Source organism: Metarhizium album (genome assembly GCF_000804445.1).
Source record: "Metarhizium album ARSEF 1941 chromosome Unknown scaffold_4, whole genome shotgun sequence".
Taxonomy (NCBI): Eukaryota; Fungi; Ascomycota; class Sordariomycetes; order Hypocreales; family Clavicipitaceae; genus Metarhizium; species Metarhizium album.
The window spans coordinates 1121864-1144137 of NW_024467578.1; the positions used below are offsets into that span (position 1 = coordinate 1121864).

Consider the following 22274-nt stretch of genomic DNA (forward strand, 5'->3'; position numbering starts at 1 on the left):
GATGACGATGACGAAAATCCTACACGCCCGCCCTAGTCGCTCACACTTTAGAATCACCAGTGCAGCCAGTCTACTCCGTAGGACGACTCTGCAGGAACAGGCCGTTGACAAAACCTGCCTTGCGGCGCCCGGTGGCTGGAGGGCTGAGAGGACTGCGGACGAAGCCGTCTGACGGACTCAAGAGCCAGGACCATGCGCGGGAGGCAGCCCGGTGCCTTGGGTTGATCGTATTGACCATGGGGGGATTGGTGCTTGCCGCATTGCAGTCCGTAAATTCGGGTTGAACGAACGGAGATGGACCTACTTTATGGGGGAAAAACGACTTGTCATCAGAAAGTGCAACAGGACACTCCACAACTACTAACTAGATGGTACCTTTTATTCCATCTGCTCAGGGTTTCAGAGATATCGCTGTCCTTGCTCAGCCAAGACATGTCAACTTTGGCAGCGTCAACATGTCAATTCGCCACCTACAGGCCGATGCGTCCCGAGATGGGAATTCAGACCTACTGACTAGCCTATCTAGCTAGGCACATAGGCACTCAGAGCACCGACATCCATGTTCCACGCTAGGCATTGACATCTGACGGCGCCGACGAAAAGGAAAAGCCCGGAAAATCAGGGTTCAAAGGCGCGCTGAGACCCTGGAGTACGCCTCGATTCTAGGCAACTCCAGCCAATTCCAGCCCGAGAGGAAAGACAGCTTGGTGTGATGGTGCGAAGGTGGTGCGCCACGAACACTACGGCGTTGACACTCTGCGTAAGTGGCGATGAATAAAAAATCAAGCGTACCTGGAAATGACGTCTCTGGGCAAGGAGCACTTGGAACAATGAAAAAAATGCGGCACGTTCATACGATGATCAAGACGAGGCAACGGCTGAATGGGCCGCAAGTCCTCTTTAACGATGATGTTGGTGGCTTCTCGGCCTTGCTGCGCCGCGCAAGCAGTCAAGTGCTCAAGCGGTCTTGTGGTCTCGTGGGCAGTTGGTTTTGGTGGTCAATTTGGGGGTTTTCCTCTCTCCAGACCACGACTGCGGATCTCTGTGGACTTTACGGAGTACTAGGCAAGCACTGCCCTCAAGGCTGAATGAAGGCTGAATGCTGAAGGCGGATGGCACATGGCATGGGAATTTTCCACTCCACCAGTCAGACGGCGAGTGAACCATCGTTGGTATCCACCACTTCAGCCTACACGCCCTTGCCTTTTTTCGAACCGGATGCACGTGGGCTGCGAATCACGTCTTGGCCTTTGTCCCCGCCAACCGACGGGGACCAATGGCCCGTCGCAACGGCTCGGCAGCGAGCCTCTCCGCACTTTTGACAGGAACAATGGGACACTGGAAGGCGCTGTAGACTGCGCGGCATCCAGGAGCTGCAGGCTGCGGCATGCACGGCTTCGTCTTCGCTGCATTCTGGCCTCAGTCCGTCGCGTTCCCACAGGCCACATCGCCATTGACGGGCCGGGCTGTCTTGCCGACGTGAGTCAATTCCTGAGCTGCATGATGCTCGGCAAATGAACATTTTGAAGGCTTGGCTACGCCATGGGCTCACAGCCATGTGCGGTCTTCTCTGACGACGGGACGTGGCCACGAAAGGGGTCCGTCATGCTTGAGGAAGCGCCCGGCAAAGGCCTTCAGCATCGAGACACACATGTCGACGCGCAGAGGGCCTTGGATTCTGACCAGCGCCATGCTCAACAGAAATGCGGCCTCCCAATCGACGCGATGGAAGAGACGGCGCCGCCCCCAAATCAGGCTGTCCCTTTTTTCGTCCACACAGCCGCCCACGGCCTCAGCCTGGAAGCTTCTGAAGGACCCAGGCGTTTGCGCCTGTTCCCAAGGCCAGCAGCGAATTGGACACCATTTGCCAGCTTACATAGACCCTGTGTGCCTTGCATGTCTGCGCCGGGCGTCCTGCAAAGACGAGTCGAAGACGATGCCGAGAACAAGGCCAGCGCCATTGGACAGTTGAGCGGTCATCACCGCTCCACTTCGGACAAGGGAGTCACGATCAAAGCCACCATGGACCCAGGACAGCCTTACAGACATCAATGGATCTGTCTAGGACAAGACCCGGGGGGTGTGCGAGGGCGAGCCAGACAGCCTAACCGTTGATCCCTGTCAAAGGCAAGGCGACCGACCATGACCCTTGTCGGATTTTGGTGCCGTCTGCGACTTACACGCACCTCAAAGTCCTCCATTTTTATAAACATGTGCCATGCCGCCCACCATGGATTCCAGGCAGCTACGGTTTTCTTCCTCACGCTACATCCTCAGCCATCTCGCCCAGTTCCAAACATCCTTCCCTCCCAATAACATTCGGCACCACCAAGTCCACAGGACGAGGGAGGCACAATCTCTTTTCCCAACTCGGCCCCTATTCACTAGTATTCAGCTGGCCCACATCGACTCGTCAGCCCGACACGAGCAAAACATCCGCCGCACACGCGCCAGACAACATATATCCCGAGTCGACTGCTTCTCTGTCCGAGGAGACTCTTCTTTCTCTCTTCACATCGTCCTCCGAAATCACTGATCAAAGACAGCCACTATTCAATCATACCCAAAACTGCCTTTGTCCCACCTCATCACAGACACTGGGGCATCAACGACCCCCTGCCCAAGGAACAAATAGTAGCCCATCAAAGGAGCCTTTCATTCGTTCAACAACAGGCCGCGGCGAACTTGCGCAAGCCGTCGCCCCTGCGCGTTACGAAAAACACAATGTGCACAACCGATCACTATACATACGTTTACCCAGATGGCCACAAAGAGACTGTGAGAAAGCCGGCGCTGTGCCCGTCTTCCCGCCACGGCCGGCCGTGCTCCCAGAACGTTGTGTTCAAGCACGGTACGAGGTCTGCTTCCCACAGCCATGCAGTTGCTCCCACCTATATGATGGCCTCGGGTGCCGCCTACGCTCCTCCATATTATGGTGCCTACCCCCCAACTCCTTTTTATACTCCACGCATTTGCACCCCAACATATCGCTCGGGTGACGACTCGGACCGATCATACCACAGCACATCCAGCTGCTGCAGACGGAGAAGCGTATACATGGACCCGAGAATGGAATCCAGCTCCAGCTCCAGCCGCCACGGACAAGGCGGACGAACCGTACTTGTCCACAACCCACCCACCCAGTCAACGCCGCCTCCAGCGTTTACATTTCCCCGGACCGCCCCTTCATCGCCCAGCTTTGCGAATGCCGCGCCGTTCATTGTGGACACGTCCCTCGGAGGATACTCGTCCAGACGACCCATGATTGTGGACGAGCGGCCTCGCCGCAACCGTGAGCCTGCCCACATTCATATCGAAGTCCATGACGATGGACGAAAGAAGAGACACCGTCGTCGGACGTCTTCCACCAGCTCATACAGCAGCCGACGCTCGTATCTTGGCGCCTCGGAAGAGGACGAGACGCGCCGGCGTCGCCACGACGCCGAGGCGCTTCGTACTGAAACCCGGCGGCTGGCACAAGAAGACGAGATTCGCCAGCAGAGGCTCCGTGATCGGATCGCCAGAGACAACGCGGAAATCGCCAGGCGGGAGCCAGTTCCCCTGCCACCGACCCTGAGGCGGTCCACGACGGCCGCCAAGGCCACGCACCACGTTGGAGACCGAGAGGATGAGCTGCTGGAGAGGGTCCAGCGGCTCGACATTGAGGAGGAGGAGCTTCGAAAGGACCGAGGGCGGGCCGCCAGGCGAGACGAGGAGGATTACCAACGAATGCTGCCGCGGCGCCGGGCCACCGTCGGACCTGGCAGCCGACGAGCCCGCGCCGAGTACAGCGACGGAGTGTATCGGTGGGAGTGAGCTACGGACATGGACATGTTCCACCTCGTTCACCACGTTCACCTCGTACAATTTGTATTCTTGGCCATGGACAGCGGCGATGGAAAAGTCGGGACAACAGACTGTAAAAGCGGGCATTTAGAGATTCGGGATTAGCTAGATGCAGGCAGGAAAGGCGCAGCACAGATTTGAGAATCAATTGTCCTGATTTCTGGTCACGAGTCTTGACGGCCCAAAAGGCCGGTGCGGCAGGACGCGTGACTGTGTGCGTCTGCTGTCTGCAGCAAACAGCAAGGAACCAACAGAACCAACCGATGAAGAAGGAAACGCGGCATCAACCAACCATTCTGGCACCAGGGCGTCCATCCCCAACCGGCACGGCATCCCCGCGCCGCGCCGCTGACTCACAGCCGGCAGACGGGTCACCTTGAATCTTGATTCGACAGGCCGCGGGGCCCTGCTGCCTGGCCGGCAGACGCAAAGACAACGCAAGGAAAAGGCAATAGGCAGCAGGCAACAGGCTGCCCCGATTTTTGTCCTGGGATGTCGGGCACTGTTTGTTTTTGTTGGTTTTATTTTTCCTTTTCCTTCTTTCATTTCTTTTTTATCTTTTTTTTTTTTTGTGTTTTCCCTTGTTCGCGGGGCGTGCATTGTACACTGGCAAGACGGCAACCTTGTCACGGGTACACGAATGACCTGACCTGTGGACCGTTTGTGGTTGACCCTAGGCTGATTAAAGATGTGCGGAGGGGATCGTACTTTTCTTCTTCTTTTTCTTCTTTTTCTTCTTTTTGTTGTTTTGCTGTTTTTTTTTTTTTTTTTTTTTGCGCGCAGACGCTCTGGATGCCGTGACACCATTGAGACTCGAGACGAGCCGACTGCATTGCCGTCTTGGGGTGGTGTGAGGGAGGCGAGGCGGGCGCAGCACGGCGCCTGGAGTCGTGCATGTATGAATTTGTAATTCGTACCGTCTTGTGCGGACGCAGAGAGAGTGGTAGTGACCGTTGGCGTGTGAATCGCTGGGTTGATGATTCTGCGGGCGTGCCGAGACGTCGTCTGGAGTCTCAGTCGCTGCTTTTTATGGTACTAATTTAAACTTGAACTTTTTTTTCTGCTTTTGCCAAGAGCCCAAGACGTACTCGTCCAGCTAGATGGTAGCACGCTGGTGCCGTTCCATCTCCTATCCCGCATCCTGCATCCTGCATCCTGCATCCCAGACAGGAACACTGGTAGCTTTGGCGACCGGACCAACTCTGCGCAGGCCCTACGAACGGTCAACTGTTCGCGTGGACTGCCGGCCCAGCATGTCGGTTGCGGCACCGCGAGATAACGCCAGCTCCGGCTTCCTGTTCCTGTTCCCAATGCCATGTGCCCCGTATCCAAGTGCCTTTCTCACGCGCCGCACGGCTGCCAGATCACAGACCTTGCAAGTTCTGCATCCTAGCCCCTCGAGCTGAGCAGACAACGACGAAAGCTGCTTGGCCCGTCCAGTACAGCCGCTCCGCGCCAGCAACCGCCTACTTCCTGCCCGTGAGCTCCAGGAAGTGGTCGACGACAGAAACAACCTGCTCCTCAAACGTCTTGAACTGGATCCCCAGGACCCTCGTCGCCTTGGCACTGTCCACCCTGGCCGGAGGCGACGGGGTGGCCTGGTCTGCGACGCCGTCGAAATTGAACACGCCGTCCGCGTACTCCTTTGGATAGCGCCGCTTGACAATCTCAAACGTCTCTGTCCAGTCGACTCCCCCGAGGCCCGGCGAGGCAGCCAGAAAATCCTGATTCCCGGCGACTTGGGGATCCAGGGCCAACACGTGCATCCTTGCCACGTCGTCGACGTGCACGCCCTCCCCGCTGACGAGGCGGTCGCGCGCGTGGCCGAGGAGCGGGCCCATGATAAGGCTGTTGCTTCCCTTGGCGATGGAACTTGCTTCCGTGACGGTCTCGTCGCGGCCAAAGACGTATATGGGCATGATGTTGACGACGTCAAACGGCGGGTTGTTGGCGGCGACAAAGTCCTTGGTCGCTCGGTACGCAAGCGCCTTGGAGGCGGCGTAGGCGGCGAAGTCGTCCGCGAACGGGGGCTCCGTCGCGACGTCGAACGTGTTTTCTTTTGTGCGCATCCCATCGTCAGCGTGGGGAGGAGGAAGGGGCGGGGGGCAGACGGGGACAGGCATCAAGCACGGGGTGCGACTTGCCGTCGATGACTTTACCGGCGGCGAGTCGCGCGGGGCTCACAATCGACACCACGCTGGCCGTGATGACGACGCGTCGGGTCCCCGTCGTCCTGAGAGCCGACTCGAGTATCCCCACGGTGCCTTGGACGGCGGGCCGGATGAGGCACGCCCCGTGGGCTTGTGGTCCGATGACGGCGGCGGGTATCGGGGACGCAGCGTGCACAATGTACTCGGCTCCCTTGACGGCTTCGTCGTACGCCCCCGGGACGGTAATGTCCGGAACGATGAAGCTGGTGAGCTGCGGCTTGTATTTTTGCACCGGGGGCAGGGAGGAGATCCTGTCGAAGCCGGCCTGGTTGCGGACGGCCGCGCGGACCGTGTATCCGCTCTCGAGGAGCTCGACGAGGGTTTTGAAGCCGATCATGCCGGTGGCACCGGTTAGCTGGGGGGAGGGTAGGGAGTTGTTAGGGACTTTTTTCGAGCGTGGCCGGGCGCGAGCAGGACATGCTTACCAGGACGAGGTTTCCGGTCATTATGTTTCTGTGCTTGGTGCTTGACGGTGAGGGCCAGCGAGTGGTGATTTCTGGGTGGGAGCAAGACTGGTCTGGGATGGATCGGGTTCTATTTGGGGCGATGGATGGGTTGCTTGCTAGATGGTGATCTTGTCGTGCTGACGGCGCTGGGGCCGTATGAAGCTTGCTTCTTATTGATGCTGGCCCGAGCCTTGTACGCGTCTTCAGAGACGGGATTCCGTGCTCACCGCCGCTGGTCTATTTATAAGCATCGCGACATTGCTGCTCCGTGGTATTCCATACTTGCTCTCCGGAGTTGAGACGTTTTATCTCCGCGATGGGGCATCACAGCTGACGAGGCAGGCGGCTTACCCTTCGTTGTGACACTTGCTCTGTGTGATAATGCCAACGTGTGTCGGAGCAATGCACGATGAGCGGGGTGGCTGAGCAACATAAGCAATCGCCGCCATTTGACCGCATCAACACCTTGCTGTCGAGTCGTATCAATAACTGGGTGCCGCACAAGAACGTACCAAGGTACACTGCATGTTTCCACGATTTCACACAACTCCACTTGTTCGTGCCTTGAAAGCCCGCAATCCTTGGTCTCGGCATCTGCTCGTCGTGCCCAGCATGTCGCGAGGCCAGGCGGAGATGCTCGCGATGGCGCCGCTCATCCGGGGTGCACGCTCTGCGCACAGTAAGCAACCTCCCGCGAAGCTGCCGAGGCGGCCTTTACGTTCTGACCTTCCGATCCGACACGCACGGAAATAACATCCCGTGTCCGTGTTCCCGTGGCCGGAAGCGCCGGGAACTGCGAAACCCTTCTGCAGCATCACGGCCGGCCGCCGCGAGCAAAGCAGCCGGCCCGGAATCTCTCGCCCTGCTCGAACCGTGAGTGCTGTGGTATCAGCAAAGGCCGCCACTTTGCTTGCCGAGCGGTTCACCGGCGTCTCGTGTCACTGGCGACGTGGAAGCCTTGGCTGGAGATGTGCGCGACATACAGGCCACGGCTCAAGTCTTCTTCGACACGGCGCACGCCTTGATGCCCGTCCCCCCCAAGGCTGGGTGCTCGCAGTCCAGCGGGCGGAATCGTCTCTCGGCAGACGGCAGGACCAAGAAGAGGAGGCCCTTTGACGGGTGAGTCGATGGAATGCAGGAGCCGGCGTTGCTGAACGTCTTGTGACGGCAGGCCCCGGACTCGGCGTGCTATTCAACAGCCCAATGGCGACGAGGAATGGGACTCGGCCTTTCTGACATGAGACTCTTGCGCTCGGGCCGTGGGCATCGGCAGGACACAAGGTGCCGACGTCGGTCGATTCTGCAAGCCGCGCCGGACATATTGCTTCGTGTCCCCAACGCCTCTGTCGCGTCCTGCAAAGATTTTGAGTTGCAACGGCGATTTAGCTTAGCTCAGCCGGGGACCAAAGAGCTTTCCACGTGTGGATGGTGGGGACGGAGGGTCTAGCGCGTGTGTTTTAGTGAGAGGGTCCCCTAACCTTGGTGCCAAGGGATAGGGAAGATGCAACGATTCAACCGTATTTATTTGCTTGGTCAGGTTACGAGCCTAGGTCACTTTACATGTGGATTGGGAAAAAAAAGCAAGATGAAATGGCGATAACATAGTATAAAGTCACGTTTCTACCTCCTCTTGTTCGAGGCTGCGTATAACTTACCAACAGGGGTTTTATGAATTCCATCCGCAGGCTGGCGGCCTCAGGCAGATAGATGCTGGGTCATGGATAGATCACAGACGCAACGTGGGATAGCGGGCCTTTGCCTTGTGACACCACATCAACTTGTTGAGAACGTCAAAGTCGAGCGCCGCGCCCAAATATAGCTCGGGGGTTGCTGCTCACGTACCGTCGGTCAGGGGGGAAACTTGGCTTTTTCCGCCCCGTCTCGTGCCGCTGCCCGCCGGGTTTGCAGGGCCGAGGCTGTCATGCAGGCAAACGCCAGCCTTGCATATCGAAACAACCAATACGACCGTCTGGTTGTCGTCGCAACGCGGAATCCGACCATGTCTCACCACGGGACGGCAAAATCTATCCCAGTTCAGATCCTTTTCTTGGCTCCGTCAACTCTCTAGACACAAGAGATTCAAACAAACCCTGACGGACAAGCCCAGGCCGCTACCTCTGCTGGACATGACCTGGTGCCGTCGCCGTCGCCGTCGCCGTCCACGTAGTATCTGACCGAGACTCTGGCACTCGTGATCGATGCCTCTGGGCCACGCGGCCAGGTTGCAGGCAAGCCTTGCCATCAGCTGCTGAGCCCCCCCCACCGCCTTGCATCATGGCCGGGTATGGGTATACAATTGCCTCGAGGATCCTCCGTCAGGCAGAGGTCCAACTTCCATCTTGGACTCGAGTCCGCATGCGCATTCGCATCCTCACCGCCGGCGACATGTCAAAGTCAACGCAGTGGAAGGCCATGACGGTCATGGCCGTCGATGGTTTTGGCTATGCTCTGGCCAAGTCGGCCCAGACCTTTCTCATCGAGCAAGCTCTATGTCGAACATTCTACGCCATCAGCGACCCCGCCGTGATCCGGCCCGACGGCAGCGTGCCCGAGGACAGGTGCAAGACCGAACACTTGCAATCCCAGGTCGCCTTCTTGTCCAGCACCCTCAACTTGACCCTCCTGATGGCCAGTACGAGACCGTGTTCCCTTATTTTCCTTGCTTCCCCCTTGTTTCCAACGTTCCTGATCCCCCCAGGTTGACCGTCGTGTTTCCCAGGCTTCCTGGCCACACCCGTCTTTTCTCGCTTGGCCCTGACCGCCGGAAAGAGGACTGTTCTTCTCATCAACGCCGCAAGCTACATGTTGCGCATGATCCTGTTCACGGCCGTGGGTAAGTGAATTCGCAGCCCCCGTCCTGCGGCTCGCATACCGGTACCGGGACCTGCGTCTCGACCAACTGACAAACCGCACATCCAAGTCTACTTTCATACCTTGGCCGATGTCTGGTGGGTGCTTGGGCTGTGGCTTTTGGAGCTGGTTGGAGGCGGGATTCCCGTCCGGGAGGTCCTGTTGTGGATGTACATGGCAGAGAGCGTCCCGGAAGACGGACTGTAAGCAGCACCATGCCTATCTGTGCCCGACTGCCCTTTTTTGATACAAACTGACATTCTGCGTGACACCAGAACCGGCGCTTTCAATATTCTGAGCGCTATTCTAATTGGCATGATGTCCGTCGGGACCTTTATCGGCGCTCTGCTTCTCCGGCACCACGTCTGGCTGCTGTGCTCGATAGTCATTGCCATCTGCGCCCTTGTCGTCCTCTTGATCTGCCTGCTTCCAAACCATCACAAGTCCCTCTATGCCGAGCAAGAAAACATCTTGGATGACGAGCAGAGTCCTCGCTCATCCCTCTCACACTCATCGTCACCCACCACTTCGCTTCTCGACGGGGCGGCGGGTTCTCACCTCGCCTCGCATGGCCCCCCGGCAGCCCTGTGGCGGTCCGTTCTCCGTGCTGCCTCAGTCGATCTGTTCCTGTCTCTACAGCTCGTCCTACAGGCGCTCCGGAATCCCCTAACCCTCAGGGTCATGAGCATATTCTTCACTTACACGCTGGCCGGCACCGTCTCGGGCACCTCGCAGCAATGGGCCTCGAGCACCTTCCGCACGACCTTGGCAAACGTCGACAAGATCACGTCCATGGAGCAGGTCATCTCGGCCGTCGTTCTCTTCGCCCTGCCAGCCGTCTCGCAGCAACTGCTCCGGCCACGCCTCCGCGGCAAACAGGACACGGACCTTTGCGTCATCACCGCCAGCTTGGTGCTGGCCGTGTTTGGGGCCCTCATCATGGCCGTGGCGCCGTCCATTGGCGTGTACGCTTCGGGCGTGGCCGTCTCCGCGCTGGGCGTCGGCCTGGCCGACTCGTTGCGATCGTTTGCCACGAGCGCACTGTCCGACACCGAGACCCTGCAGAGCCTCTACATGAGCATCCGGACCATGCAGTCGCTGGCGGCTATTGTCGGAACCCCGCTGTGGGCAGGCATTTTCCTGTTCATCCTCAAAAGCGACGGCGGATTGCCGCCAGGCCTCCTCTTCTTCGCCACTTGCCTCGTCTTGCTGGTCTCGCTGTATTCGACGATGCCCTTGCGCGTGTATAGATAGGTGGACTGTGGTATAACGTGACACTTTTACCCGCGAGCGGACAGCGACGCTCTCGTGGCTTTTGATGCGGAGGAATCAGAGGATAACGTGTTGCTGGAATTACCGCTGCCCGCTTCCGGCAACACATGGGCGTGCGTAGACCTGGATCATTGGGACGCGTGGGAGCGACACATGGCATTTCTCGACATTGATATGCGACAATATAGAGTATACAGCGGCTATTCTACAACGACCTTGAGCTTTGGACCAATCATGTCGAATGTGACACACTTGCACTTGTCATCCGGCCAGATCTTTGGACAGGAAACAGACGAGGCCCAACTTGGATTGAAGCACGTGTGAGACCTTGGACTTTCTGGCAGTCATCAGATCCCCCCCTGCTAGGACGCATCAGATATTCGCGCCATGTGACTCGTAACCATATGAGCCAGTGTGAGAGACGGCGGGAGTGGTGCCCGGGGAAGCGAAACCATGGTGCGGAGTAGACATTTGCAGGTCGTAGGACGGTCCATGTAACGACTTTGAATTTTGGACGTTGGGTTCAAGGTCGAATTCAGGCGGCCAGTTACCCCGCGCGGGCCGCCGATGCAAACCGTTGCATTCCTGCTATGTATACGGCTGGGGGCGAGGATAGTAGCCATTCACCCCGCCTGCTGCCCTGTTGAGACGTAACTGCGTGCAATATGGATTTCGGATACAACGATGGGTGACCACTGACGGGGATGACGGGCATGACGGGATGATGGTCACCGAGGTCGCACGCATTCCTTTGAACGTACCAAGGTCTGGTGCGTCTCCGTATCGGACATGCCAGGATGATAATGATAAGTAATGGAACGCGTTGCTTGACAAGATAAGCAAGACACCTGGTCCCAATCGAAAATAATATACGGATAACAAACCATGCCACGAACAAACGCGTCGCAAATCTCGCAACCAGGCGACACTTTCACGTCATTTTGTTTTCCAAGTATCCATTTGAGATGCTCCCAGAATGGGGTAGTCACCTTGGCTCATGCAAAAAGGGATACGCCCAATAGACTGCCGTCGTCACCCTTGCGAGCAGTGTGACAGCTCTGCATGACGGGTGGTGGCGCCACATGTCTCGGAAGACGGAGTTGGGATGACGGCTATCTAAGAAAAGCCCAGTACATATATGCACTCGGTACGGAGTATACCGTTGAAGTTATGTCTCAAAATGGCGTTCGTTGGTGTCTCGCACAAACCCGCTCGCTGGGTCTCCCCGATCTTGTTCCACACCCGAGCTCCATCCATATCAGTTCTGCACCGGTCGCTTCGAAAATATAGCTTATCTACCAGGGGATTCATCTGATGCCATGGAATACGCGGCTGCAGACCAGACGGCCCTCTCGACAAGCCATCTCTCCTCCCCTCACGCCCGCCCGGACTAGGGGCAGTGTTTCCAAGACATGGGCGACCTACTGACTGACTGCCGCCGGACTGTGCGTACATTGAACTTTGCCGACTTCCTCCACGGTGATTTGAGCAGGCAGGACCTCTTTTGCCGGCATCTCGTGGAATGCCTCAGCACCGTGGGATTCGTGAAGCTCGTCAATCACGGACTCAGCGACGAGGAGCTGCGTCAAGCGTTTGAATGGGTAACTCATCTCTCTCCGCCCCCATTTTCAGTCTCGGTCAACAGAATGCTCACCGGGCCCGTCGTCCACGTACTCTAGAACAGGCGATTCTTCTCGCTCCCCCTCTCGGCCAAGGCCAAAGCCGCGCATCCCCACGGGCCAAACCCGCACCGCGGCTACAGCTACGTCGGGCAGGAGAAGCTGTCCAAGGTCAAGGACTACGAGAAGGGCAGCCGAGACGCCGTCGAGGTGCATGACGTAAAGGTACCCGTCTCGGCCCGACGTCCCGGCTCGACGTCACGAGCTGCACACCATCGGACTGACGGCGTTTCTGCAGGAATCCTTTGACCAGGGCCCCGCGCGCGACGAGCTCTACCCAAACAGGTGGCCAGACGAAGAGGATATCCCGAATTTCCGAGCATTCATGGAGTCTCTTTACGAGCGCTTCCACCACATCCACCAGGAGATCCTCCGGGCCCTAGGACTCGGACTCGGTCTTGGCCCAGCATTCTTCAGCGACATATGCGACCAGAACGCGTCAGAGGTGCGCCTCAACCACTACCCCGGGTGCGAGGAGTCGGTCCTGCGGCACGGCGCGAGGCGGATATCGGAACACACCGACTTCGGGACCGTCACGCTGCTGTTCCAGGACGCCGTCGGCGGCCTGGAGATTGAGGACCAGGACGCGCCGGGGCAGTACTTGCCCGTGCCGTTTGAGGGCGCGTCCGAGATGATTGTCAACATTGGTGACTGCCTCCAGCGCTGGTCCAACGACAAGTTCCGCGCCACGAGCCACCGCGTCGTCCTGCCCCCGGGGTCCGGCGGCGCCTGGGTCCGGGACAGGTACTCGGTGGCTTATTTCGGGAAGCCGAACCGCTCGCAGCACGTAGGCACGCTGCCCGAGCTGCTGCCGCGCGGCGCAGAGCCCAAGTACGCCAGCATCACGGCGTGGGAGTACAATCAAAAGAAGCTCAAGTTGACGTACTAGTACGTAGTCTAGTTATCGGGGGGGGGATACACTTGTTTCTCTCGTCTCGCTGGCTTACTTGCCGTCAAAACACGTTACATTCTTTGTGAACAAACACGTCGAGGTTGTTGTGCGCAAGCAGGGCAACACCATAGCTCCAACCATGGTGACAATCACCGCAGGTCATACACGTAGAATGCTGCTTTTTCATTCGCCCTGGGAACCTTTCCCAGACAGCTAGCCGTGTGCTACATGGCATTGCTTCAATCCATCCAGGGTAGACATCGGCCACCGTTGGCCTTCAAGGGTGACGGCACAACTTCCACCCGTGCAAGATTGAGTCCCCGGACACGGGTCACGCGTGGTCTCCAAGGCTTGTGCGACGGCTCACGGCCTCGCTTGCCGGCATGCTAGCCCGCTGGACGATATGGCCCCGAGATAGACGGGGGCCCCCTGATTTGGTTTCTACGAACACGGCCCCGTGATGCCGTGTACTCGTCGAGAAAATGCCACTGCGACAGCTTCAACCAGCCCCGTCAGCATAGCTACATGCCTGCCTACGCCCCGTCTGTTACAAGAGCGAGCTTGTCCAAGTCGCGGCTTGGACTCCCCGCTCCAGGGCCTGGTTGATGCGCCGCAGAGCCTCCTCCAAGTAGGCTCGGGGATGCGCAAACACGATGCGAAACATGCCGGGCGATTCGCTGTCAAAGTTGCCCCCCCAGGCCAAGTAGACCTTGTGCGCCCACAAAGCCTGCTTCAGCTCCTCGACCACGCCCGGCTCCTCCGCCCGGTCCGGGTGCCGATCACGATACGCCTGGCCGAGATCAACCCACAGGAAGAAGGCGGCGTGGACGCCGGGCGCGTAGGGGATCCCGTGCCGCCGCAGGAAGTCGGTCGCAAAGGCGTACATGGACGCCAGGCGGCGCCGATTTTCGGCCAGGTAGCCGTCGACGAAGCCGTCGTCCTCCATCATCTGCGTCACGACGTGGTCGGTTATGGACGAGACGTACGAGTATATGGCGACCGAGTTCATGGCCGTGTGGAAGGCCCGGTTGGAGAGGGAGATGATGCATCCCAGACGCCAGCCGTTGGCGCCAAAGTCCTTGGAGACTCCCCAGAGAACGTGGACCAGGGCGGGATCGATGAACTGTTCGAGACGGAGCGCAATCACCGAGGTGAAAGGGGCCCCGGCCCACACGGACAGGGCGTAGATCTCGTCGCAGACGAGATGGATCCGGTGCCTGTCGCACAGCTTGAGGAACGCCTCGAGGACATGGGGGGAGTAGCACTGGCCCAGCGGATTGTGCGGCGAGCACAGCAACAGCCCCCTGACGGCGGTGCCCTGCTGCCGCGCGGCGACGATGGCTTCCTCGTAGCACGCGACGGCCTCCAAGCTCAGCGGGTCTACCTGGCCGAACGCGACGGGCAGCGTGAGCATCTGCGGCCGGAGCGCGAGGTTGACGGCCCCGTAGTACGGGCGGCCCAGGACGAAGGCGTCCCCGGGGTTGGCAAAGGCCCACGACGTGTGCTCGAGGGCGTTGGACACGCCGTTGGTGACGATGATTTGGGACGCGTCCAGCGCGCGGTACGGACGCAGCTGGCGGTTGAGGAAGCGTGCCAGCGCGGCTCGCAGCCGGCGACTGCCCATGGGCCCGTCCTGGTAGGTCAGGACGGAGCCGCGCATGTCGACGTGTTGAGAGAGATAGTCGTCCAGCTCGGCCTGCATCAGGTGATTCTCCGCTACGCCCACATTCACGTATCCGGAGGGGTTCTCGTACGCATCCCACGGGTCCTTCATGACTTCCCACATGACATTGAATGCGGACGGGGGAATTTGTTCTCGGGCCCGACGGGAGAGCATGCCGGAAGAAAATCTACTTCTAATTATTTACTTGTTCCCCACCTGGTCAGGAAGGAAAATCGATGACCCACTACTATATATGTATTGGATGTGTCGGCCAGATGATTTCTCTCTCTCCGGGTGCTGTTTTTGAAAAAGTGTCCCGCTGCTCTTGGAACACCAAAGAGCCTTCCTCGGCACACGATTTGCTTCTTATAGCCATCGTGGGCGACCCGTGTACGCTGCAGTCCCCAAGACTGACGGCAGCATACGAGTCTTGTAGGCAACCCGTGGATAGATGGACTGTTAACATCGGTGCATGTGCCACATGATCGGATGTAATGCTGCAGTCCGAAATGTCATCACGCATCAAGGAGTCAGGACAACAGGGGATGGGTGTGAGATTAGTCGGCCGAGGGTCGTCGGCTGGTCTGTTGAATCCAAGGCCTCGACCTGAACAAACTTGGGACAAACCGGACATAATTTCGGGGTGCAAAAAGTCTGCTGTTTCTGATTGAATCCAGAGCTCGTGATAGACAAGAGCCTAGAGTCTAGACGCTGATCTGTTTGTTGGTGCTCGGCACGTTGGCTCCGTTTCCGTTAGCTGCATACAAGCACATGTCAGAATCCGTCTTGTTGCATAAGCCAAGCTTTGCTGCCCCACCCTGCGACCGGCGGGGGAGGCGGGGCTCCCGGGCCTCGAGCCGTCCCGTGAGCTAATCACCGAGGTGAGGACCCGCCGCGACTCCACCTTCCGAATCCCCTCGTCTGCACCGGTGGCGGCGCAGAGCGTCGATGGGATCCCCGTCGTCGCAAATCCCCAGCATCTTGTCCGTGACATAGCCCGCCAGCCTCTGCGCCTCCACAGACCACTTCTCCACCTCCTGCTCAGTCCACCACGCAAACTCATTCGCCTGCGGAGCAAGGTCCTGGTCAGCGGCCGGACCCAGAACGCACGACGGGCAGGGGACACCTACCTCGGGGCGGACCCACGAGCGGCAGAAGAAGATCGCATGCAGCAGCCGCGGGCTGCGAGTGGAATTGGCCCCTCCCCCATGGAGCGCTGAGCCCAGGAAAAGGAAAGCCTCGCCCGGCTGCATCTCCACGGCCCGGACTTGGTCATCAGTGACGGTGCGCGCGTCGGCCCAGAGGTGGGATCCGGGGACAAACTAGAGAACCAGAATGAGTGGTTGTTTGGTTTGTTTGTTTGGATTTTTTTTCTTTTTTTCTGGCCCCCTTTCATCAGTCAAAATGCGGAATCCCGAGCAAGAGACTTACCAACGTGGCTCCGTTCGCACGAGTCGTCGGAACCCCTGGCACCAATAGCGCAAGCCCCAGGTCCGATCCCAAGCAGTAGCCCGTCGCCTCTTGGCCGGGGTGTACTTTCTGCCAGATGCTGTCGTCGCGGTGCAAGGCCTGTCCAGCACCCCCTGGCAGGGTGAGGATGCTGTTGGCTTGCGAGAGAATGGCATCCGTGCTGCGGCCTGGCGCGCTATTCCTGTCCACCCCGGGGGGGTTCACGGTACGGAGGAAGTGATTGACGATCGACTGGAGATTGGGGTCCAGAACCCATTCTTCCCGTGCCGTTTCGCTGAGTCCGTACAGGAGACCGCAGTAGATCCGTCCGTTGAAGGAGGCTTTGAATGCCTGGCAGCACGGGGCTTGATTAGCCTACCCAAAGATGGCTGTGGCGGGGGTGCAGGGACACACGTCTTCGGTACCTCGTCATTCTTTCTGCTCGTCAGTATTTCGTCGACATCTCGGTTCACTTGCTCGACTTGGCTTGCCGAAGCGAAGCCCGTGAGGATGACTCCTCCGTCCTCCTTGATCACTTGGACAGCTTCCTCTGGAAGGTCGAGAGGCACGCGGCGCGCCATCACGAGGCAAGTTGGGTCGAGGCAGCGGCGAGAAATAATCGAGCGTACAGGGGAACAGGGCGATATCGGGCAACAGCGGAGCCTTTTCGGCGTCTGTCTTGGTTATCCAGGCCCTCATATATAGTTGAGCTTGTGCCCTTGATAACATATACGTAGGGTTGCATTGAATCTCTGCGTGTGTCGCCACTTGCTAGCAAGCGCGAGTAGATAGTTTCAGACTAGGTATTGAAAAGCCACAAGAATATAATCACAACGTACAATAGCATCGAGTCACGATAGTCTCTTCAATATCGCCAGGCGAGGTGCTGGATGCTGACTACACACCAACTCCGTTTGCCCTTGATGTAACACGCCCGCAGATATGTCAGATTCTCAAAACGTTGAATCCGATGCATCTAGTCCTCTTTATTTGGAGATGCGGTATAAAGAGCACTGATCATTAACGGTGGAAGAAAAAGAAAATCCAAATAGCACACGGCATGGTCACAAGTACCACTTGCGAGTCTGGGCGTCATTCTCACGACAAAGCTACCCCTGCTACATAAGTTATTTCATGTGATTGAGGGTCCGGAGTCCTGCGGATCCAGACTACATGCGCTTTCCCCGCGTCTGAGAAACTCGGGTCAAACGAAATGCATTCACGCACCGTCGTAAATTCCAGCAAAGAGCTGGGCAGACGAACCGTACCTTCTTCATGAGGTACTTTTGCCATCCGGCCTACTCTCGCTGCATGTACTAATGTTGGTAAACCAACGGGGCAGTGTTTTTTTGCCCATCACACCGGTAAACTACATCATCCTTAGACACGCCTCGTAGACGTCTAGGTAAGCGCACATACAATCGCATACTAGGTGAGTCGTGTACAGACGGAGAATCAAAGGAGCGTTTTATTAGCAGCACAGTCGAGATGGGCTCTCGCTGGCAGCAGGCCGTCAATGGAGACGCGGCAGAGAGTCATGTTGCCGAAGCCGATATCAGTGACATCAAGCAACTACAACAGTGGAATGGCAAAGGCGTCCTCCGGGACGATACTCTGCGCGTGCACGACTTGATCCAGACGCGTTTCGACGTTCAACCGTCTGCCCCCAGCGTCTGCTCTTGGGACGGTGATTTGACCTACTATGAGCTGGATCAACTGTCCTCCGGTCTGGCCGACGAGCTGGTGGCCCGAGGAGTTGGCTGTGAGATGATTGTGCCCTTGTACTTTCAAAAATCGAAATGGACTGCCGTGGCTATTCTTGCCGTCATCAGAGCCGGAGCAGCCTTTGTGCTGCTGGATGACTCGCACCCTTTGCCGCGTCTGCGCGAGATCTGCCAGGAGGCGCGTGCGAGGATTGTGCTGGCCGCTAGCGGGCTTCAGGACGAGGCGCGACGACTGGTAGACGAAGCCGTCGTCGTCTTGGTTGGGGAGACGCAGTCGCAGCAATGGCCTCGGGGCAGCGTTGAGGCGTGGAGGGCGTCGCCCGTAACGGGTTCCAGTGCGTTATATGTCGTGTTCACTTCTGGGTCCACGGGGAAACCGAAAGGCGCGGTGAACGAGCATGCCTCCCTCTGCGCGGCAGCTGAGGCATCGGGGCGGGCTCTGGCCATGAGCTCCCGGACAAGGGCCTTCCAATTTGCTTCGTTTGCGTTCGACCCGACAATCATGGACTTCCTCCGGACTTGGATCTTCGGCGGATGCGTGTGTATCCCGTCTCGAGACCAGACAAGAAACGATATTGCTGCTGCCGTCGCCCAGTACGGAGCCAATCTCGCAAGCTTGACGCCTTCCGTGGCCCGGCTCCTGGACGTCGACGCGCTGCCGGGCCTGCGAGCACTCGAGTTCGCCGGCGAGCCAATGCTGCAGAGTGACCTTGAGAAATGGGCCGGCCGGTTGTTGCTGGTCAACGCGTACGGCACCGCCGAGTGCTCCGTGTACTCGGTGGTTTGCTCTCCCGTGCGTCGCGATGGACACCCGCACAACATCGGCTTCGCGGCCGCGTGTGTCGCCTGGATCGTGGATCAGGCCGACCACAACATTCTGCTCCCCATCGGCCACGTCGGAGAGCTCGTGCTGGAGGGCGCCGGTGTAGGGCGAGGCTATCTGAGCAACAAGGAGCTGACGGCAGCCTCCTTTGTGCCTGGCCCGCCTTGGCTGCATCAGTTCCGAGGCGAGCAATCCCGTCATATTCGCCTGTACAAGACGGGCGATCTGGCACAATACCAGCCTGATGGATCTCTTCAGTGTCTGGGCCGCAAAGACACCCAGGCCAAGATTCGCGGGCAGCGCATTGAGCTGAGCGAAGTGGAATGGCATATTGCGGAGCTGCTTCACGAGCAAGACCAGGTGGTTGTGGACGTGGTCCAGGCAGACCGTGGTGTTTCTTCGCAGCCCGTCCTTGTAGCATTCGTGCGCCTCCAGGATGCTGTGGTCGACGAGGCGTCGCCGGTCTCTGAGCTCTTGGCCACGCCCACAGACGCTTTTCGTCTCCAGATGGAGAAGGTCGAGATGGAGCTGAAAGGGCGAGTGCCCGCGTACATGATTCCCGGCGCCTTTGTCGCGCTGAACCATGTTCCCCTGTCCGTATCAGGCAAGACAGATCGTAGGCGACTTCGAGAGGAGGCTTCTGGACGGCCATGGGCTGCTATTGAGGTGTACATGATACACCAGAAGGACACGCCTTATTCTCCGAAAACAGACGTCGAAAGGACGCTCCAAGCATCGTTTGCTCACATACTAGGACTGCAGGCCGAGGAGCTCGGTCTGCATGATTCCTTTTTCCGCAGAGGAGGCGATTCCATCTCGGCCATGCAGCTCAGCGCCCATTGTCGACGTCGGGGCCTGTCTATCACGACCCAGGAGATTTTCCAATACCCTTCAATTGCTGGCTTGAACGCTAGAATCCTCACCGAGTTGGGTTCCCGGGCCGCCTCTACAGCTCTCCCTTTTCCCCTTTCCCCCGTACAGCATGAGCTGTTTGAGCACAAGAGCTTACTCATACGGAGTCTTCTCCTACGCCTGGCGAGCCCCATCACTCTGATGGCGTTGGAATCCGGGCTGCAAACTGTCATCCGCCGCCAACCCAGCTTGTCCACTAGGTTTACCTCTCGAGAAGACGGCCAACCAATGCAGACTGTGACTTCTCTGATCCAGGGCTCGTATCAATGTTCTCACTTTCAAACTCATGCTGCCGCTATAGACACACTTGATCTTCGCCCAGGGCGTATTAATTTGGAAACCGGACCGATTCTTTTGGCTGATTTAATCACTGTCGAGAAAGACGATAATCAACATCTGCTCTTGGTGGTTCCACAGATCGTTGTTGACGCCCCTTCATGGCGGATCATCCTCAACGAGCTAAGTAGCTGTTTGAGTGGCGGCGGCGAATCGTCCTCTTCCATCGCCACGGGATCGTTCCAGTCGTGGTGTGAGGGCATGAAGCCGAAGCCCCGAGTAAGCGGGCAACCTAATGGACAACCCGTTGTGCGGTGCCCGTCCAATTTTTGGGCATCCGTCGATTCAAGTAGTACGAAAACAAGCGGGACTGTTTCCATCGAGTTTCACGTAAATTCCTCCAGAACCGCCTTGTTAGCCCAGAGGGGCAAACAGGCCCTTCGCGCTGAGCTGGCTGAGTTGCTCTTGGGCGTCGTTTTACACGCTTTCAGGGCTACCTTCCCCGAACGAGACGGGCTGCAAACCTTTGTCGAACGCGATGGACGAACGGCAGACACTTCCCAAGTTGTTGGCCAGTTTACCACCTACGCGCCCATTATACTGCAAGAGGGTCAGGACGGCGATGTGTTGGACATGGTGCGCCGAACGAAGCATGCTTATCGCAAAGCCTCCAAGGAACATGCCATCTATTCCGGACAGACATTCCCGATGGAGGCGATTTTTCGCTGGAAACAGGAGGAGCAGCAAGTCCTCGATCCGAGATCTGAGACGGGAGAACCTTTTCTGCGGAGGGTATCATCTCCTCTAGATGACGGCGAAGCGCATCCGCCAGCCCTATTTGACCTTACTGTGTTGAAATCCAGCGGCTCCCTCATTGTTTCCCTGGTCTATTCGGAACATGTGCTGCACCAAGGCGCCATTAGCCAGTGGATCCGGCTCTCTCAAGACACATTGGACGAGCTTCTGCGGCGAGTGGAAAATCTCGCGTTTCGGCCGGCACTCAGCGACTTCCCGCAGCTGTCCGTCTCCCCGGAGGAGCTCGAGACCCTGACCTCGGACATTTTATCCCGACAAGGTATCCTCAATGTGTCTGACATAGAAGACATTTATCCAGTCTCTTTCATTCAACAAGGAATGTTATTGAGTCAAGCCAAGGATCCCAAGGCCTACTGGTCCCGTACCTCATGGGAGGCACGTTCTCGCGATGGGACTCCAGTCGGGCTGCGCAGACTTCAGGACGCATGGCGGCAGGTGGCGATGAGCCATTCTATACTGCGGACTCTGTTTGTACAGAGCCAAGACGGCTCCCATTACCAAGCTCTGTTAACGAGTCCGCCCCTTCCCATCAACATCGTGTCCCAGGATGGCCCAGAGGAAATCGAAGTCGGCACGAACCAGGCTCTTGGTGTCTTGGGAGGGAGCACGTTACTCCCCTGGAGTCTTGCCCTGACACCTCTGAGTAACGGCAATGTGACATGCGAGATTCAGATAAGCCATGCTCTTATGGACGGCGAGTCAATGCAATTGCTGCTCCGGGATATTCAACGCGCTTATGGTAAAGAGCAGTTGCACGGGCACTCTCCGCTGTATAGCCAATACGTGGACTATCTGAACCACGTCCCCCGTGATACGGTGCTTGAATATTGGAAAACCTACCTCGAGGGCACTGAGCCGTGCCACTTCCCTTCGTTTCCGGCTCCACAGTCTGCTCCGGCGGTCGATAAGCTTGTGGATCTTGATGTTGCTATCGACAACGTTGACCAAGTATTTGCTTTCTGCAAGGAAGAGGGTGTTACACTCTTCAACGTGGTGCAGCTGGCCTGGGCCATCGTGCTCCAATGTTACACGGGCAATGAGACGGTTTCCTTTGGCTACTTGACATCTGGGCGAGACGTTCCCATAGATGGGGTAGAGGATATGGTCGGCCCTCTAATCAATATGCTGATCGCCCGAATCGATCTCCAGGGCGACCTGAGCATTCGGCAGCATTTGCACGAGTGCCGGAATCGGTACATGCAGAGTCTTCCTAACCAACACTGCTCTTTGGCCGATATTTATCGTGCCCTGGGGAACCGTGGTACACCAATGTTCAACACCATCATCACTTACCAAAAGCAGATCCCCACTAGTGCCAGTGCAAACATAGAGTTCAACGAGATCCTTGATCAACAACCTACCGAGGTTAGCTGTCGTTACCGCTCGAGAGAAGCACACGTGAACTGACCGATTCCA

General features: G+C 57.8%; 7 protein-coding genes across 7 annotated transcripts in view; 4 read left to right on the top strand and 3 right to left on the bottom strand.

The window, feature by feature from the left end:
- Positions 1-2724: 2724 nt before the first annotated feature.
- MAM_02625 (uncharacterized protein) lies at positions 2725-3816 on the top strand (the record flags this gene model as incomplete). The annotated part of the gene is made up of 1 exon (XM_040821424.1): positions 2725-3816. One exon carries the CDS (start codon positions 2725-2727, stop codon positions 3814-3816), a length of 1092 nt encoding a protein of 363 aa, XP_040680838.1.
- A 1496-nt stretch (positions 3817-5312) lies between these two features.
- Positions 5313-6502, bottom strand: MAM_02626 (reductase; the record flags this gene model as incomplete). The annotated part of the gene is made up of 3 exons (XM_040821425.1): positions 5313-5902; positions 5958-6411; positions 6482-6502. 3 exons carry the CDS (start codon positions 6500-6502, stop codon positions 5313-5315), a joined length of 1065 nt encoding a protein of 354 aa, XP_040680839.1.
- A 2274-nt stretch (positions 6503-8776) lies between these two features.
- On the top strand, positions 8777-10606 carry MAM_02627 (Major facilitator superfamily domain, general substrate transporter; the record flags this gene model as incomplete). Its single annotated transcript, XM_040821426.1, has 4 exons — positions 8777-9134; positions 9222-9335; positions 9423-9555; positions 9628-10606. The coding sequence occupies 4 exons, from the start codon at positions 8777-8779 to the stop codon at positions 10604-10606; spliced, it is 1584 nt and encodes a 527-aa protein (XP_040680840.1).
- Positions 10607-12036: 1430 nt separating this feature from the next.
- MAM_02628 (Oxoglutarate/iron-dependent oxygenase) lies at positions 12037-13192 on the top strand (the record flags this gene model as incomplete). Its single annotated transcript, XM_040821427.1, has 3 exons — positions 12037-12225; positions 12304-12468; positions 12542-13192. The coding sequence occupies 3 exons, from the start codon at positions 12037-12039 to the stop codon at positions 13190-13192; spliced, it is 1005 nt and encodes a 334-aa protein (XP_040680841.1).
- A 550-nt stretch (positions 13193-13742) lies between these two features.
- On the bottom strand, positions 13743-15032 carry MAM_02629 (Pyridoxal phosphate-dependent transferase, major domain protein; the record flags this gene model as incomplete). Its single annotated transcript, XM_040821428.1, has 1 exon — positions 13743-15032. The coding sequence occupies one exon, from the start codon at positions 15030-15032 to the stop codon at positions 13743-13745; it is 1290 nt and encodes a 429-aa protein (XP_040680842.1).
- A 695-nt stretch (positions 15033-15727) lies between these two features.
- MAM_02630 (Phytanoyl-CoA dioxygenase) lies at positions 15728-16888 on the bottom strand (the record flags this gene model as incomplete). The annotated part of the gene is made up of 4 exons (XM_040821429.1): positions 15728-15925; positions 15989-16180; positions 16290-16682; positions 16733-16888. 4 exons carry the CDS (start codon positions 16886-16888, stop codon positions 15728-15730), a joined length of 939 nt encoding a protein of 312 aa, XP_040680843.1.
- Positions 16889-17795: 907 nt separating this feature from the next.
- The window catches only part of MAM_02631 (Amino acid adenylation), a gene marked incomplete at both ends in the record, with an annotated part of 28515 nt that continues 24036 nt past the window's right edge, over positions 17796-22274 (top strand). The window contains one exon of the mRNA XM_040821430.1: positions 17796-22223. Coding sequence (XP_040680844.1) covers positions 17796-22223 — 4428 coding nt within the window. The remainder of the gene's footprint in view (positions 22224-22274) is intronic.